Source organism: Lampris incognitus, chromosome 17 (genome assembly GCF_029633865.1).
Source record: "Lampris incognitus isolate fLamInc1 chromosome 17, fLamInc1.hap2, whole genome shotgun sequence".
NCBI lineage: Eukaryota > Metazoa > Chordata > Actinopteri > Lampriformes > Lampridae > Lampris > Lampris incognitus.
In genome coordinates, this window is record NC_079227.1 from 9,833,421 (window position 1) to 9,851,124 (window position 17,704).

The window sequence follows — 17,704 nt, forward strand, 5'->3', positions numbered from 1 at the left end:
ACCCCTGGAGACAGTCCAACACACACACCCTCACCCCTGATTATCACAACCAGCCAGGCGAGGAAGCGGCTCTCCCAAGATCAGCGGGAACAAGGCCAGAGAACCAGACAACACCAACCCCAGGGTGCTCTAGCATATGCAGGGCGGCAGGGTTCCAGCACTTCTTCAGCCTAGGTGCCCCAGCTCTGGAAGACCTCCTGCATTGTCTCAGTGCCCAAGAAGGGACGCCCCAGTGCTCTCAATGACTACAGGCCAGTTGCTCTGACATAAAACACACACGTGGTATGAATATCTTTGAGAGACTGGTCCTGCAGCACCTCAAGCCCCTGGTGAGTGACTCCCTGGACCCGCTGCAGTTTGCATACCAGGCAAACATCGGTGTCAATGATGCCATCATCTACATGCTCCACAGAGCCTGCACACACCTGAAGAGACCACGCAGCACCGTGAGAGTCATGTTCTTGGACTTCTCCAGTGCCTTCAACACTGTCCAGCCACTTCGGCAAGCTGAGAAGCTCTCGGTGATGCAGGTGGAACATGGTCTGGTTGCCTGGATTATGGACTACCTCGCCAGTAGACCACAGTACTGCAGGGCAGCTTGTCAGATGTGCTGGCGAGCAACACTGGTGCCTCCCAAAGAACTGGGCTGCCACCTTTCCTGTTCATGCACCTCCGACTTCCGCTTCAACTCGAGTACGTGCCACCTACAGAAGTTCTCCGATGACTCCTCCATTGTCAGCTGCATCACAGGGGACAACGAGGAGGAGTACAGAGCCCTGGCGGAGAATTTTGTAGGGTGGTGTTACAACAATCACCTCCAGCTGTGGTGTGTTTGGGTGGGGTAGGGGGGTGGGGTAACATCAACACAAAGGGATGCCAACAAACTGTACAAGTTGGGGAGGAAGGCAGCTAGCTCCGTAGTCGGAGCTGAACTGGACAATCTGGAGGTGGTTGCAGTGGTGAGGATGAGGTGGAAGCTGGATGCTATCCTGGAGAACCCCTCCCATCCCCTCTATGATGAGTTAGCACACAAAGCTTCTGGCCAAGGCCACAAAGCACCTTGGCCAAACCTTTGTGTAGTCATCAGGCTCCACAACCAAGGCTTGACCCTCATATGAGAACTTTAAGACCTGCACTGTCTATTACTTACTTTTGACTTTTAAATACTGAATCCTGTATGGACTCCGGCACACTTGCGCATGGACTCGTATATTCATTCATTCATATTCGTATTTATACATTTATATTTATTAATAGACTGAGATTGATAGACTGAAACTATTTATTGATAGACTATACATACTATGTTCACTCATTCGGAGATTCAGTGCTGATATCTAGGGCCAACAGCTCAGTGTTTTATTTTCTTATCTTTATTTTTATTGATATTTATGATATTTATATTTTGATTCTTATCATCTTCATTTGGTTCTGGACTATTACTCTTACCTCTACCTCTCCTGTGTTTCATTCTCATTGCTATTGCTGCTATGATACATGAATTTCCCTCCAAGGATTAATATAGGTTTATTGTATCTTATCTTGTCTTGTCTCGTCTTCTTGTTTTGTCTTGTCTTGTCCTCTTGTTTTATCTTGTCCTCTTGTTTATCTTGTCTTGTCTTAGTTTGTCTCGCCTCGTCTTCTTGTTTTATCTTATCTTGTTTTGTCTTGTCTTCTTGTTTTATCTTATCTTGTTTTGTCTTGTTTTATTGTTTTATCTTGTCTTGTTTTGTCTTGTCTTCTTGTTTTATCTTGTCTTGTTTTGTCTTGTCTTCTTGTTTTATCTTATCTTGTTTTATCTTGTCTTGTTTTGTCTTGTTTTATTGTTTTATCTTGTCTTGTCTTAGCTTGTCTTGTCTTGTCTTGTGTGCCATGGAGAGACATGTTTATGCAGGTTTTCTTTCCAACCAAACACAACACCAACTGAATTGACTGACTAGTCCTCCTCTGTCTGGTTAAAGGTGTACTAACCAGTGACATCAGCTGGTGGGGTGTTGGGTGGAAATGAAAACCTGCATACACTTGGCTCTCGATGGCACATGTTTGAATATCACTGCCCTAGATGGTGACCCAAGTTTCACTGTCTATCTTGCGCTCTGTCTCTCCACCCTTAATCCTTTCTCTGAAGGAGTTTCCACCACTTCAGCTGCAACTTTATCCTTCGGTGGTCCCCGTGCAGAAGTGCACACACTTTCATAGACTCACACTGGACCCCAAGCAGCAGGGGGTTTATCGGCACTGTGTCCCTGACTGTTGAGCCAGGCACATTTCTGCTAGGGCGATGAGCAGCAATGAAGATATTCCTCTGACATTCATTCTGACCAGTGTCAGTGAACAGGAGGTCTGAACTGATGGATCGGGTAATTTAAGAGACGTTCAGCTGACCACTACAGCCTCCTGGCTTTCAGCTTCTTTTCTTGCCACAAATAGGGGCCTTGGAGCAATGCTATATTCCATTTTGGGTATCCAATCTGTGTCTTTTATTTTGGGGCTCTTTGAATGAGCAAAAAGAAATAAATTATAGCACACATTAGCACATCAATCTATTGTGCAGAATGTAGGATATTATTATGTAAATGAGGGTGAAAAATTTGGCCTACGCAGCTTTCACACAGTTGGTCACTTGTCACTCAAGTTGTCACTTAGGAAAAGGATACCAAACTGCTATCTGGTTGTTGAAAGTAACTTGGAGTCATTGTAGGTGCTCGCCATCACACATTTTCTTGAATCAAATCCCTGAAACTGTTTGCCAGAACTGTGGGAGTCAGGATTTGGTTTTAGTACAGGCTGACGAGGTGACGACCGGAGAGACAGTTTGGTGCACAAGGTGCTAGACAAAGTGTGAGTAATCCGGTTTGACGGTCATCTCGACAGGTTTAGTGAGACCATCCATCTCGTAAACAAACTCGAGACCTTTCGCCGCTGGATTGCACTCTTTCTCTTCCCACCTTATCACTTCCTCTGAACTCTTTTACTCTCTTGGGCCTTGCAATGGTTTCAAGTGACTCCTCTCTCTCCCCTTCTCTGATCCTGGTGGGTGTGGATGACTTGAGTGCCAAGAAGCGCTTCGAGTAACAGAGAGGAGGAGAAATAAAAGGGAAAAAAAAAACAGCAGGAGCCATCAGTCTTCCAGCCACGAGAAGAAGACACCGGAATAACCATGCCTGAGCCTACTGATGCAAGTATGCAAACGCCTTCTTTTAATTTTTCATTATGGAATTACTTACTTTGAGTTTCAGAGGTTATGTGTTGGGATAGTTTTTTGTACAGTTCAAAACTTAAGGGCAAGTATAGAAACCTACAGTAAGTAGACAAGTACTTATAGCAATACTGCCTCAAACTTAAAGCACATTATAGTGAAGGGTGAAGTGTTTGCTGAACTGTCCCATGAAATTGAACTCTGGCTGTGCTATATAAAACTAATAAAAAAGCAAATATCCTTACTTGCAAATCCTAACTCACCTAAATTTGAAATGCCATCTCCTTCCCTCTGAAGCAATTTGGCAAATAAGTATGCTCAGAGGTAGCCTGCTTGCATACAACTGAAACGCTCCACGGTTAGAGTCAAATCATGTCAACGCTCACACTGATTTCATGGAAGAGATGTTTCTATCTCCCTCAGAGGTGACCTAATGAGAGAAGAAAGAGGGTTGGTTTTGGAGAGAAAATGAAAGTGCTGTGAGAATAGGGTGCTGTGGTGTGTCTGGGCTGCAGACAGAGACCGCAGCAGATGGTGAATCCTGTAAAGTGGAGATGGAAGGATCGTTTTAGCGCCCAGGTGGGAGATTCGCTCACTGTAGGAGCACTAATGAGCTCCAGGAGGTCCAAACTCAGCTTGTCAATTAGACTCCGCCGTGACCCAGTTATTTACTGCAAGAGTATCACACTACCCGAGTGAAGACAGACGCTGATGACCTCATCAGCCTATGCAACACATAGAGAAGTTGTATTACTTGTATTATTTAAACGCAATACTGCAGAATTACAAAACAGCAAGCTTGCAGCTTTAATAGCATACTGCTGCAGATGAACAGTGAGGAGTGAAGCTATTGTTATATTGCACCCTGTAATTCACAGCCCGCAACACAGGCATGTTGAAATTAATATTGCAAAGGTGATTAGGTATCGTGTTCACATAAGGAAAATCAATTTAGTTTTTTCTCTGACTTTGCACTTTCAGCAAAGAATACATCATTGGCATACGTAAAGACTGCAGCCTCCTACCATTATGTCATTTGTTGCCTCTTGCCAAACCCACAGTGCAACCCAGTATTTAAGCGTGGCACAGATTTGGACCTTTTTTATTGCAGAGGAGATTGTGATAACAATACAGTATTTGGTCACTGACTCATTTTGAGTCTAGGGATAAACGATTGATACTTGAATGTTAAGGCTGGCAAACAGCTGAAAGTGATTTCCAGGAATTATTTTTCTGCAGTTCAGTCAAAATTTAATCATTATAATTTAATTATATTATAGTAATTAAAAGTAATTATGAATTAATTAAATGTAATTATATTAATTAGAGTTTTAATTAAATTATAGATTAATTAAATTATATTTTAATAATGTAAGGTGTAGTTACACTAAACAATCACAATGCAGCCCTGACCCCAAAAACCATTTGGTTTCAAAACTTTGGAGTAAATGGGGCCACCGAAGACTTGTCTTGGACCCTGGCTAGCAAAGCAAATGTCTTTTACGACTGTAGGTGGCAACACAATGACTTGACTTCTGTCCAGCTCAGGTTCACGGTGAGCTAAAAGCATTGCACAGTCACTATTCTCGCTGTCCGAAGAGCCTTTCTGAGAGTCGTGCTTTAATAATCGACCCTGATCGTTTGGTGCGTGATTAACGTTTTAGCTAGCTGAAGCAGTGCTCAGGTTCACCAGAGCTTATTTCTAACCCAACCTCCAGTATATTGCCACCCAGGAGTCACCTTTGCAAGGATGATTGATTTACTGGTTCGTGGACGACATATTGTCATGAAAGCTGACACTTGGCAGGCTAAGGTGAAGTATTAAATCGTTGGGTTTAGCACCCTGTCTTCCCTCTGTCCTTGTGGGCCATCTGTCCTCAGTCTCAACATTTGCTTTTAACCACTGTTGCTCTAAATCACTTCCCTGACCGACGTCTTAACATCAGACAGGAAGAGGCTAATGGAAATGTGTCAGATTTCAGACACCGGCACCGTGTCGCAGTAAAACCACTCCGCACACCTGTAGGTTAACTTGCCCCAGGTACAATGTGGCCAGGATCGTTCCGGCAAGAAAAGGAGCTCCGTCTTAATAACCCCACCCATCCCCCTAACGTGGAAAAAGAGTGGTACCAGATATAACCTGGTACCACTCTTTTTTTAACATATGCAGTCAGGGAAACTTTCCTTCTAAGATGTGATATCAGTGTACCCTTGCTCGCGCGCACACACACACCACACACACACACAATCTCAGTATCTCAGTCCAACTCCAACTCAACTGTTGTGTTCAATCAGTTGTGCAGCCTCGTTCTGATCCATGAGTTATGCCGCTTTTGATTTTACACAAAGTACCATGCTACACATAGCATTTCTTTGGAGCCAAAATGGATAATAAAAGAAATTTAATATTTGTGTGGTGAACAAAAAAAAAAAGTCACTGCGAAACATTTGTAAAGCAGGGCTGTTGATTCTGTGAAAATTTTTCCCCTTTTCTTTTCATTTTCTTTTCCAAGTTTTAATTATTCCTCCATTTCACTCTCGAGACGGGACGGCAGTTATTCCCGGGACCTTCTTTTAGCACCGTTCTTCGAGTCCTTCCCATCTGGTAGAGATCCCTCTCTCTCCCCCGCTACTCGCTAAAAATACATCCTCATGACCCCTGACCTTTCCCACTCCCATTTTCTTCTCTTAATTCATAGAACTTAAACACACCCAAGCATATCGGGTTTTATGGTAACTCATCAACAATCTCAGCTGAAATAAATCATTGTGCAATCCTTCATCATCTTCCAGAAAGTTCCTGTTCGCTGTCCCGCGGGCCCGTTGGTCCTTTGCCAGGTTGACAGCTCCAGTCTGTTTAGTAAAATAGTCTACTGGTCAATGGGTATGATGGGTGGAGGTAGATCAAGGCAATGAAACGTTAGACGGTCATAACTCCTTTCATCATTGCCACCCAAACGCTGTGAATGACACATTAAAGTTTCCACCGCCGCCCAAGTCCTCATCTATTTCAGGTTATAAATACTCCAAAATGAAATAATAGCACTATCTGGACATTGATGAGAGGCATATTTTTTCCTCCATTTTCTATTTGCTGACTAAATCATATCAAAGTAGTGGCATAAAACGTGTGATGACAGCGGCATAAAATCAGGCACCCCGGTGGTCCAGTGGTTGGCACTGTTACCTCACAGCGAGAAGGTCCTGGCTTCGAACCCCAGGCCGTCCCAGGTCCTTTCTGTATAGTACATCTTATCTTAAATTCAAGGTGTTCATCAATAACATTGTGCTCTAAACTTAAAAGTTGATTATGGACAAGTGTAAGACCGCCAGTTTTCATAGTAACGTCTCATTTTTATTCGGCCTGCCATATGAGACGACAACCCCCTCCATCACCACTCCCTATAGCTTTCAGGACCAAGTATAACTGTTGTTTCACTAGATGGATGACCTTGAGGAGCGAGTGAGTCCTGATCTGCCGTGAATAAACGCCATCGTCAAGGCTGTCATTTGAAAATAAATTATTTTCCCCAAGTCCTAATCATTCCCCCAGATGTAACCTTATAAGACACCATAGGCTGGTCGCTGTGTATGGTCGTGTTACACCAGGGCGGTGCCACATGCTGCCTGCTAATTATAGCTCGCCTGCAACTAATGGATCCGTTTGGTGTTGCATAGCTGAGATGACGGACTTACTGCTTCATCAGTCTGCTAACCGGAGCTTGTGACGTTTTTACATTATCAGATGTACTTTTTTTTATTTTTATTTTTTTTTATTAACCAGGTTTGCTTTAGGAGCCCGGTTCCACCGTCAAAATGTTCATAAACAAATTATTGTTGGCCCCCAAAATATTTTGATTGACACCATTTGGTCACATCCATAGGATGCATGTCAACTAGTCTAGCAGATCCGGACGTGACGACGCCACTTCCTGAAAAGACCATGCATATACTTACATACACGAGGGGCCTGGCAAAGCCATATGTCAACACATCACATCATCTCTCACGTGCACATGTTGTGTTTCAGCATATCGATGGCTGAGGACCAACTTGTATAGGCGGTTAGCTTGACGCTTGTCTTAGCTTAGCATTCATCGTCTCGTGTTGTGTAGCACACCCCAACCACATGATAGGCCTGTTCAAATAAAAACCATATGGGCGTCCGGGTAGTGTAGTGGTCTATTCCGTTGCCTACCAACACGGGGGTCTACGGTTCGAATCCCAGAGGTATCCCCCGGCTTGGTCGGGCGTCCCTACAGACACAACTGGCTCTGTCTGTTGGTGGGAAGCCGGATGTGGGTATGTGTCCTGGTTGCTGCACTAGCGCCTCCTCTGGTCGGTCGGGGCGCCTGTTCGGAGGGGAGGGGGAACTGGGGGGAGTAGCATGATCCTCCCGCGCGCTACATCCCCCTGGTGAAACTCCTCACTGTCAGGTGAAAAGAAGCGGCTGGCGAGGCCACATGTATCAGAGGAGGCACGTGGTAGTCTGCAGCCCTCCCCGGATCGGCAGAGGGGGTGGAGCAGAGACCAGGACAGCTCGGAGGAGCGGGGTAATTGGCCCGGTACAATTGGGGAGTAAAAAGGGGGGGGGGAATCCAAAAATAAAAAGAATAAAATAAAATAAAAACTGTAAAGACACTACTGGATGTATAAGAGAGGTGTACTCTATTATAGACACTGAACAAGAGAATCGCCGTTTCGAACAAATCTCCTTTCATGAGGCCCTTGCCAGTTTTGTGTGTGTAAAATGTCGCTAGAGCCCAGGTGGTTTGTCGGGGTAAGATGGGGTCATTTGGTATCTGACACCAGTCTTTGCATTTAGTATGTAAAACAAGTTAAAGTGCCTGTGTTTACCATGGAGATAAACAAACTCTCTCCACATCTCTGGCCTTACTCCAACAACAAGATAAAAACAGTAGAAATACAAAACGAATGGCAGTCGTTTTTTTTTTTTGTTATGCTCCAAAAATAAGCTAAAACCATATCAGAATCATCAATCCATCCGTTATCCAAACCGCTTATCCTGCTCTCGGGGTCGCAGGGTAATGCTGGAGCCTCTCCCAGCAGTCATTGGGCGGCAGGCGGGGAAACACCCTGGACAGGCCGGCAGGCCTTCACAGGGCATATCAGAATATATAGATATCACATATCCGAGTCAGAAATAACTATATTCATCCCTGAGAATATATAGGATACATAATATGCTATATAAATATATTTATATAGCAATAAAAAGTGTCTTTACCTGAAGTGACGGGTTGTTACCCAAAATTTCTACCAAAGAAGAAGAAGAAGAGCGGCTTTGTGGTTGCAGAATTTTGCTAAAGCAAGATGGGGGACTGTGAAGTAAACCCTCTGGGTGACACGGTCAAGCTGCCTCTGCCACGGGGGACAATAATCTAACAGCTGGCTAGGTTTATTATAAACTTGGTGAAGGTGATCAAGAATGTCAACCTAAGTGTGCGTGATTAGCAGAGGATCAGAACCAGATTTACACTTGCCGCTCGACAGTGCGACATTCTCAATCAGGGTACACAGAGATTTGCGGTCAGCGTTCCCTGTCTTTCCACCGCCAGCCGGTGACAATCTTCTTTGTAAAGCGTATTAGCTAAGTACATATTGTGGGATGCTACAATATCTTTGGCGAGTTCACACACAGTAGTACATTGACAGGAATATCCCTGAGCAAATGTTCATCGCGGTGGCTCTGAAATGCTGAGGATATTGTCTGTGACAGGCTTGCCACGCACCTCACGAGGTATTTAAGCAAGCTAGGTTGAACACTTGAGCGAACTTTATTTCGTCTAAAAATAACCGGAAAAAGGAGTCTCTATGCAGAGTTGTGATGGAGGATAGGTAAACGTGTGTCGGAGTAGATGCAACGGCAGCTGTCTGTTGCTGGCTTGCATATCTTTTACTGACGTCGAGTGAGAACCGAACAAGGGCAAACAACCAACATTTTGTAGATTCAATAAAAAATATGAAGCAAGCTAGCGGTGGGCAGCATGCAGGCGTCTAGGATTAGTTTTTATTCATTTCTGTCAGTTATTTTGGAAGGTGACGTGTCACTTTTTTCGCATGGACAGATCATTTTGCAGCCGGAGTCATTTGCACTTACTATTATTGTTGCATTTATGAGGTCAGAAGAGAGGGTTGTTAAAAGGTCTGACCTCAGATGCAGCACATCATAAAATGTTATTGAAATGATAATTTTAAAAACAAGACGTGATTTTCATCCACAGAAAAGCATCAAGATGTTAATCGATTGCATGTTTTCCAACATAGGGTTTGATGTAAAAATGTCACTCAGACTGAAGGGGAAAAAAAATAACACAAAACAGGAATTTATGACTTTGAAAATGGAGGAGTTGACAACACAACACTATCATGGGTCAGGGTTGCCATCCTGAGAGCAACAGTAATATAAAAGTTATTTCATATAAAAGCTGTATTTAGCAAAAACATGTTGACAAAGGATAGCAGGATAGGGAGGCGGGGGGGGGGGTCAGTGTGGACTGTTCATAGGAAACAGTGTGCGACTTTAGAGAACTGGCATGACTTCGGAAACGTCATGGGACACCTCCGCTGGCCTTTCCCAGCCGCTGAAGTAATGTTGTCGGCCCCATAGAGACTACCGGGAGAGGATATAATATGCATCTATTTCAGATGACAGTTTTCTTCTTCCAGCTTTTAAGACACAGCTAATACACAACAACTCGCACCTTAGACGCCTGGGTCACAAAATTCAGAGCCCTTTTCCCACCTCTGCGAAAGCAAACTGTGGAAATACGTTTTGGCACCCAACAAAGACGGTGTGGCCCATTCCTCAAACATCTTATCTGATAAAATGATCTCAGGATTGCCTGAGAAATGTAGGGCGAGAGATCGGTTTCAAGAGCCATGTGAACCCCGCTTGGGTTGCCTCGTATGTATTCCACGGATGACCATTTTTAAAGCGTGTCAAAGTCCACCATACTTGGAAAGTTAATATGTTCTGGAATCACAGTCCAAGATAACGCGCCGCGCCATGAAATCAGATATATTGTAAAATAAACATACCTGAAATATAACCAATTTATTTAAAGACCATCTGCTGCAGACAAATATAAAGCAAGTGTGGCTTGAGAAGAGGACTAGACATGCATTAGTCCTCCATTAATGTTCTCCCCCAAATCTTTAAATAAGGAAAGGCCTGACTCTGGTAAAGTGCAGCAAATTACCACATTGTTTGCTAACCTGGTAAAATGGCAAAATGAGCAGCAATAGGCTTAAAGGAGTTCAAATCCTATCCTCCACAGTGGGAATATGTTGTTGTTGTTTTTTTTAAGTAAACATGCAAATGGATTAGATTAGACAAAACATTTAAATTATCCCTCTTGGGAAACTGATTGATAGTAGCAGCAAATCACAGCAAACAGCCCGGGAGGGACAAAAATATCAACACCACAGAAATGGCCGCGGCCCATGGTAACAGCAACTTGCTTGAATTCATGGTTTTGAATTGGTGGGCTAAACAGAGTTTCAACACATTGCCTGTTGTTCACTAACTGTGCCTCTGACGCATGTTCCTGTTTCAATTTTCCAGCGAAAGCGGAGGGTAAGTCGCCTGCACTACGTCACATGACCTCCTTGACCTCTGCTGGATCTTGCATCATCACGCAGCGGCCCGATGATGGCTCTCACGTGTCACGTGGTTGTGTCGCTCCAAAGAGCCGGTGTATGATTTGCGTCCCTTTGTCGGGATGGAAACATACCTGTTTGACTGCCATGTCAAAAGTCTTAAAGCATGTGTCTTTACAAACATGGCTGTGTGTGTATTTGTGTGTGTGTGTGTATTTGTGTGTCAGGTTTATTACACAAGGAACTCTCCCGTCCTAAAGTTGGTCTGTCAGCTGTTTCTGTAGACCTTTACGCAGCCGAGTAATGCTGACGTAGGTCCGGTGAGTTCACGGTCCAGGTATTTGGCGTGACGCCATTTCCGGGACGCCATGTTTGAGTGCTGTGCCCGTCCGCCGCACTCGGATGCAGTGTGTTCGTTCAGCTGTTGCGTTTGAAAAGACATTCCCCGATGACGTGACCCACCATATAACTTTTCACGCGTGACCTGTAATTAAAATCCCTTTAATTTTAGCCGCGGAACCGCCGGCCGAGGAGGGTAAGTGCAAGCGGCTTTGGGTGTGACCTTGGTGTGATTCAGCGACTTCGTGTGGCGGAATGTGAGGTTGCGTTGAAAGAGGAAGTTGGAAACGAATCCGGAAGTGGATGTTTTTTTTTAATGCGTCACCGGTACAGACACTCTGGCACAGTGGTTCTCAACCTTTTTGGGGTCCTGGACCCCCTGCGTATTTTTGATCTACCCCGAGGACCCCTCCACCTGATCTTGGGGGAGGGGGGTTGCAATTTGATAGAAACAGTAGAAACTGCATTTTAAATTGCATTATAGCATTTATTCACTCTTTGGGGCAAAAATAAGAGCTTTCAGTTGTAACTTAGATATAGTTAACAAAACAGAATTCTTATGCAGTAACTTTAAGATATATGTAACAAAACAGAATATGTATTCAGTAACTTTCAGATATATGTAACAAAACAGAATATGTATTCAGTAACTTTCAGATAGATGTAACAACAGGATTTTTATGCAGTAACTTTTAACAATGCAAACGGGAGCGAGATCTCTTATTAAAATACAATAGATTACACTTGTGAAACAGATGTAATTAGAGAAAAAAGTCCTGTTACCCTTTATAGTTTAGGTAGATAAAGGTCTCAGTCACATTTGAGTAAAATAATCCTATTTCTATAAATGTCATAGGATCTTTTTTTTTAAAGATATTTTATTTTCACGGACCCCTTGCAATTACACCACGGACCACTAGGGGTCCGCGGACCCCCGGTTGAGAAACACTGGTCTAGCAGGTCTGTGACCTCTGCTTAACCGCCTTGAGTTGGGAAATAAAGTACAAGCCATTCACTCGGCATATAAAGGAGAGGATTAAATGGGAGTGCATGAGCCTTTATTTCAGTGTGTAATGGGTACTTTGTGTTTTTGTTGAGTTTACATTACGCTTGACTCCTTTAAGCTGTAGCAACATCTGCAAGGGAGGGAGATGGGAAAGAATTGTTTTTTTTTCTCATAATTGTAATTCAATAATCTGTTGCCAGAAATTGTGAAGATGAACCGTGTTAGTGTGATCTTTATGACATGGGCCTGTCTGCAGATGTTACATAACAGAAGCACGTGAATCCAGCTGTGGTGTTGTTGTTGTGGTTGTCATCGGCTCATGGAAGGACTATGAGTGGGTTTATTTAGCATGTATGATTTTTGGACTGAAGAGAAATGGTCCGTGTGCCTTAAAGACATCTGGTAAAAGTATGTGCGTCTGTGTGGACTCGAGTTTAAACTGACCAAGCCAGAATGACTGCAAGCGAGTGCAATTTCCAAACCTGTCATTTCATCCCAAGCAGTGTCTCGTTTAACACGTCTCAGGCATGTGAGGTGTGAGGATGAAAGAAAAAACAAAAGTTTGTCAAACAACTTTTCTTTGTGTTTGAGTTCGTCTGTGGAGATTTGGTCCGTGTGACGTACTGTAGCAAAGTTGAACGTTGTCCCGTGGTGTTTCACACCATTCACTCAGTAATGACGTTTCATTATTTGATCAGCCGGGGAGCAGCCAGGGGATGAGGATGGTAAGGGACTCCTTTGTGTCAGAAAACGAACCTTGTATATCGACTCATTAAAGCTACAATCCTGAAGATTTACACGCAAACAACTTTCCTCTCTGATACTTTCTGTCACTGGTGTGTCCAAGATGACAGTTAAGCCACGTATATGGACACTTGCAGGTGGTCGTTGTTATGGTTACAGACTTTTCCAGGAAAAAAATGATAGGGTGCATAATGTTTCCCATCTTCATCATAGCAGCCAAATGAGGAAGACGAATGCAGGTAGTGTGTTGAGTTTGACGAGGAAGTGAAGTTGTGTCTAACAAGCAGATATGACAGAGCATGCTGGTAGAAGACCAACAGATAGTACAACATCAGTAAGTCAAACTCGGGTTCAACCAGGTTTGTTTTGCTCTGTGGCGGGGGAGGCGACTTATTTTGCATTTCATTTTGAATGGCTGTCTGGGATTTAGGGTGGTCAGACACCAACACAGTTGTCATGAGTGTCCATAGGTGTCGGTAAATCCAGCAAAGATGACGCTCTTCAGGATTGCAGCTTTAAGGATGTAATTGCAAAATTAGCATTATTCGCTGTGCTGTGGCTCAAAGCTAATTGCTGTTCATTCTCTTCAGCTCCTGCTCCACCACCGGATGCAGGTAAGGGACAGTGTTATGTATTTAACGGACTGCTTGTACTGCTGTGTCTACATAAGAGGTCCATGTAATGTATACAAAGATAAAAGTGCATACATGTGCTACACCGTGTGTAAATTATGTACATGCATGCTATATGTTGAAAAATTAATTTGTGTTTCGTGAGGTATTATCATTTGTCATTCATTTGTATAGCCAAAAGCACTTTTGTGTAGCTTTTTTTTTTAAATCAACAAAAAATGAATTACACAATTGATATTGTTAATTTATGAAGGTATGACCAAATTCATTATGTGATTGGTAACACTGTTGTGAAACTGTATTCTACCGTTTAAAAGTGGAATTTGGGATTTTTCTCCATTTAAAAAAAATAGTTCATCTGGACCACAAAGTCAGGTTACATAATACTAAGTGGCATCTTTACCATGGCTGAAGGTACTCTCCATACACTGCTGTTAGGACAAACACTGGGGCAGTAGCAAACAAATTCCTACCTAAACAGGAAGAAGAATTGAAACAAAATGAAGATGTGGTGATGCTTATTTTAGACAGGCGATCAATTTTCAACTAATATGACTGTACAACAGTGTTCCCATGGAGTCTGATGTAGTTTGTAATACATTAGACCAGTGGTTCTCAACCTTTTTGGGGTCCTGGACCCCCTGCGTATTTTTGATCTACCCCGAGGACCCCTCCACCTGATCTTGGGGGAGGGGGTTGCAATTTGATAGAAACAGTAGAAACTGCATTTTAAATTGCATTATAGCATTTATTCACTCTTTGGGGCAAAAATAAGAGCTTTCAGTTGTAACTTAGATATATAGTTAACAAAACAGAATTCTTATGCAGTAACTTTCAGATATATGTAACGAAACAGAATATGTGTTCAGTAACTTTCAGATATATGTAACAAAACAGAATATGTATTCAGTAACTTTCAGATATATGTAACAACACAGAATATGTATTCAGTAACTTTCAGATATATGTAACAAAACAGAATATGTATTCAGTAACTTTCAGATCTATGTAACAACAGGATTTTTATGCAGTAACTTTTAACAATGCAAACGGGAGCGAGATCTCTTATTAAAATACAATAAATTACACTTGTGAAACAGATGTAATTAGAGAAAAAAGTCCTGTTACCCTTTATAGTTTAGGTAGATAAAGGTCTCAGTCACATTTGCGTAAAATAATCCTATTTCTATAAATGTCATAGGATCTTTTTTTTAAAAGATATTGTATTTTCACGGACCCCTTGCAATTACACCACGGACCACTAGGGGTCCGCGGACCCCCGGTTGAGAAACACTGCATTAGACTGTCTGTGTTAGCTTTGGTCCAAGCCGTTTTTACAAGGGTGGGAAGTGTTTACTGCTGAGCTGATGGCACACCAACCATAATGGCTGCTACACCTTGTTTGTAGTCCTCACTGCGGGAGGGAGGGAGGGACAGATTGGGGAAATCAAGGATTTCGGCTTTAACTTTTGAATGACTTTGGATTTTTTTCGTGTTGTTTGTTATCAAAATGACAGACGTGTTTTTTTGTATGTTTGATCCGAACTGTCAATGTGGTTTTGGATTTTTTTGTTGTTGTGTTGAATGCAAATGTATGTAAATGTCTTTTTCACTGGTGTATTTTCAGAACAAGCATACAACACCATCCTGTATACCCAGTTTCAGTTTTGCATGTTCTGTTGTTTTTTAGTTCATCTATCCGTCCGTCCATCCATCCATCCATCCATCTATCTATCATCCATCCATCCATCCATCCATCATCCATCCATCCAGCCATCCATCCATCTATCTATCATCCATCCATCCATCCATCCATCCATCATTCATCCATCCATCCATCCATCCATCCATCCATCCATCCATCCATCCATCCATCCATCCATCCATCCATCATTCATCCATCCATCCATCCATCCATCCATCATTCATCCATCCATCCATCCAGCCATCCATCCATCCATCTGTCTGTCTGTCTGTTTGCATCCATCCATCCATCTAGCTAGCTAGCTAGCTAGCTAGCTGTCTGTCTGTCTGCAACCCAGGGTCGCGGAAGTTTGTGAAATAGTCATGAAATTTAGTCTATTGATTCGTGTACATGGGCACAAATTTTCCATTTTTTTTCGTGACACTCAGCATCCATCCATCCATCCATCTAGCAAGCTAGCTAGTTAGCTGTCTGTCTGTCTGTCTGTCTGTCTGTCTGTCTTTCTGTATTGGCATGCAGCAAAAATGTGTTAAAAAACAAAGAAACTTTTCAGCCAAATATATGGAAAGTCGTTCTGGATTTTTTGTGTATCAGAATTTGATGGTGCTTGATCGATTGATTATCATGTTGTTCTTCATCTGTGTACGGGTAATGTTCATTTACGAGTGTTAGCGGCTGCTGCCTATCATGTCCTGTTCAAAGTCAAGCATCTGCTGTGAAGCTGCTCGGCTCAGTTCTGTTTGCTTCCTTGTCCACAGTCGACTCAGAACCCGGAGACGATGGTAAGAGAAAAGGCGTCATGTCTAACGGACACATGTCATCTTTCTACTCCAAGAGCATGGTCTGCATATTTACAACATGCTTTTTTTTAAATTGTGGATCTCTAATGGATTATTGTCCCCACCTGTATTATGTTATGTGTATAATCGTGGTATTATGTGCCGGTCAGGATGTCACATAACATACAGAGTGTTCTAGCAAACTTGGGTCCATTTTATTTGAAATGTTTTTGACTATTTAAGATTTTGAGACTACAAAATGTTGTGTTATGCAGTTGATCCTAACTAATGTGATAAACTGGATATTCATCAGCTTTCAAGCATTAGCAATCATCTAGAGGTCATTTTAAGCAAGGGACAATGTAAAAAAAAAAGAAGCAGGTCTGGGATGGGATGATTTCAAATTGTATATAAGATGTACAAGAACAGGGTGGAGAGAACAAGGTGGCACCTTCGGTGGGCTCGTCTCATCTCACCTGACTGACCTTATAACACGTCGGAGACCGCCATGGTGAAAAAAAACACGTCTTCCATCAGGGAACCGCAGCTCAGTTTCACTGCCAAAACCTTTACGTACAACGTGTTCACAGGTACCAAAATACATGAATTGCTGATGTATTGATGAATGGGGACATAATTAAGGACAGCCACAGATTTATTTTTTGAACCCTGATTTAGATCCAACACATGCTAGCACTTAACAACCATGAGACACGGTTGAACTTGGGGTCAACTGTTTAAAGTAACGGGGAGTGCAGAAGAGAGGCGAGGAAGAGAATGCAGGCAGGGTGGAGTGGGTGGAGAAGAGTGTCAGGAGTGATTTGCGATGGAAGGGTACCAGCAAGAGTTAAAGGGAAGGTTTGCAAGATGGTTGTGAGACCTGCTATGTTGTATGGTTTGGAGATGGTGGCACTGACGAAAAGACAGAAGGCGGAGCTGGAGGTGGCAGAGTTGAAGATGCTAAGATTTTCATTGGGAGTGATGAAGAAGGACAGGATTAGGAATGAGTATATTAGAGGGACAGCTCAGGTTGGACAGTTTGGAGACAAAGCAAGAGAGGCAAAATTGAAGTGGTTTGGACATGTGTGGAGGAGAGATGCTGGGTATATTCAGATGCTGAATATGGAGCTGCCAGGGAAGGATGCTGAATATGGAGCTGCCAGGGAAGAGGAAAAGAGGAAGACCAAAGAGGAGGTTCATGGATGTGGTGAGGGAGGACATGTAGATGGCTGGCATGACAGAGGAGGATGCAGAGAACAGGAAAGGATGGAAATGGATGTTCCGCTGTGGTGACCCCTAACAGGAGCAGCCGAAAATAGTAGTAGTAGACACGGTTGAACAAAATGCCTCAGATCTTCTCTTTCAACTCACCGTCACCATTGGAAATGTCATACGTACAAGCTGCATCTTCCTCTGGAAATTGTAAATTCAAGCTGAAGATATACTTTATTAATCCCTGTGGGGAAATTCATCCTCTGTATTTAACCCCTCCTATTGTATAGGAGCAGTGGGCAGCTGCAGCACCGGGGGACCAACTCCAGTTTTTCTTTCCATTGCCTTACTCGGGCACAGACAGGAGTATTAACCCTAACATGCATATCTTTTTGATGGTGGGAGGAAACCGGAGCACCTGAAGGAAACCCATACAGACATGGGGAGAACATGCAAACTCCACAC

The 17,704-nt window shown here is 43.1% G+C and overlaps 1 protein-coding gene across 1 annotated transcript in view; it reads left to right on the forward strand.

Annotated features, from left to right (window-relative positions):
* The first annotated feature begins 3,142 nt into the window (after positions 1–3,142).
* Positions 3,143–17,704, forward strand: part of LOC130128054 (myosin-binding protein C, fast-type-like) — a 70,668-nt gene continuing 56,106 nt past the window's right edge. The window contains exon 1 of the mRNA XM_056297764.1: positions 3,143–3,182. Within this exon, the coding sequence (XP_056153739.1) occupies positions 3,161–3,182 (22 nt within the window). The 5' untranslated portion in view covers positions 3,143–3,160. The remainder of the gene's footprint in view (positions 3,183–17,704) is intronic.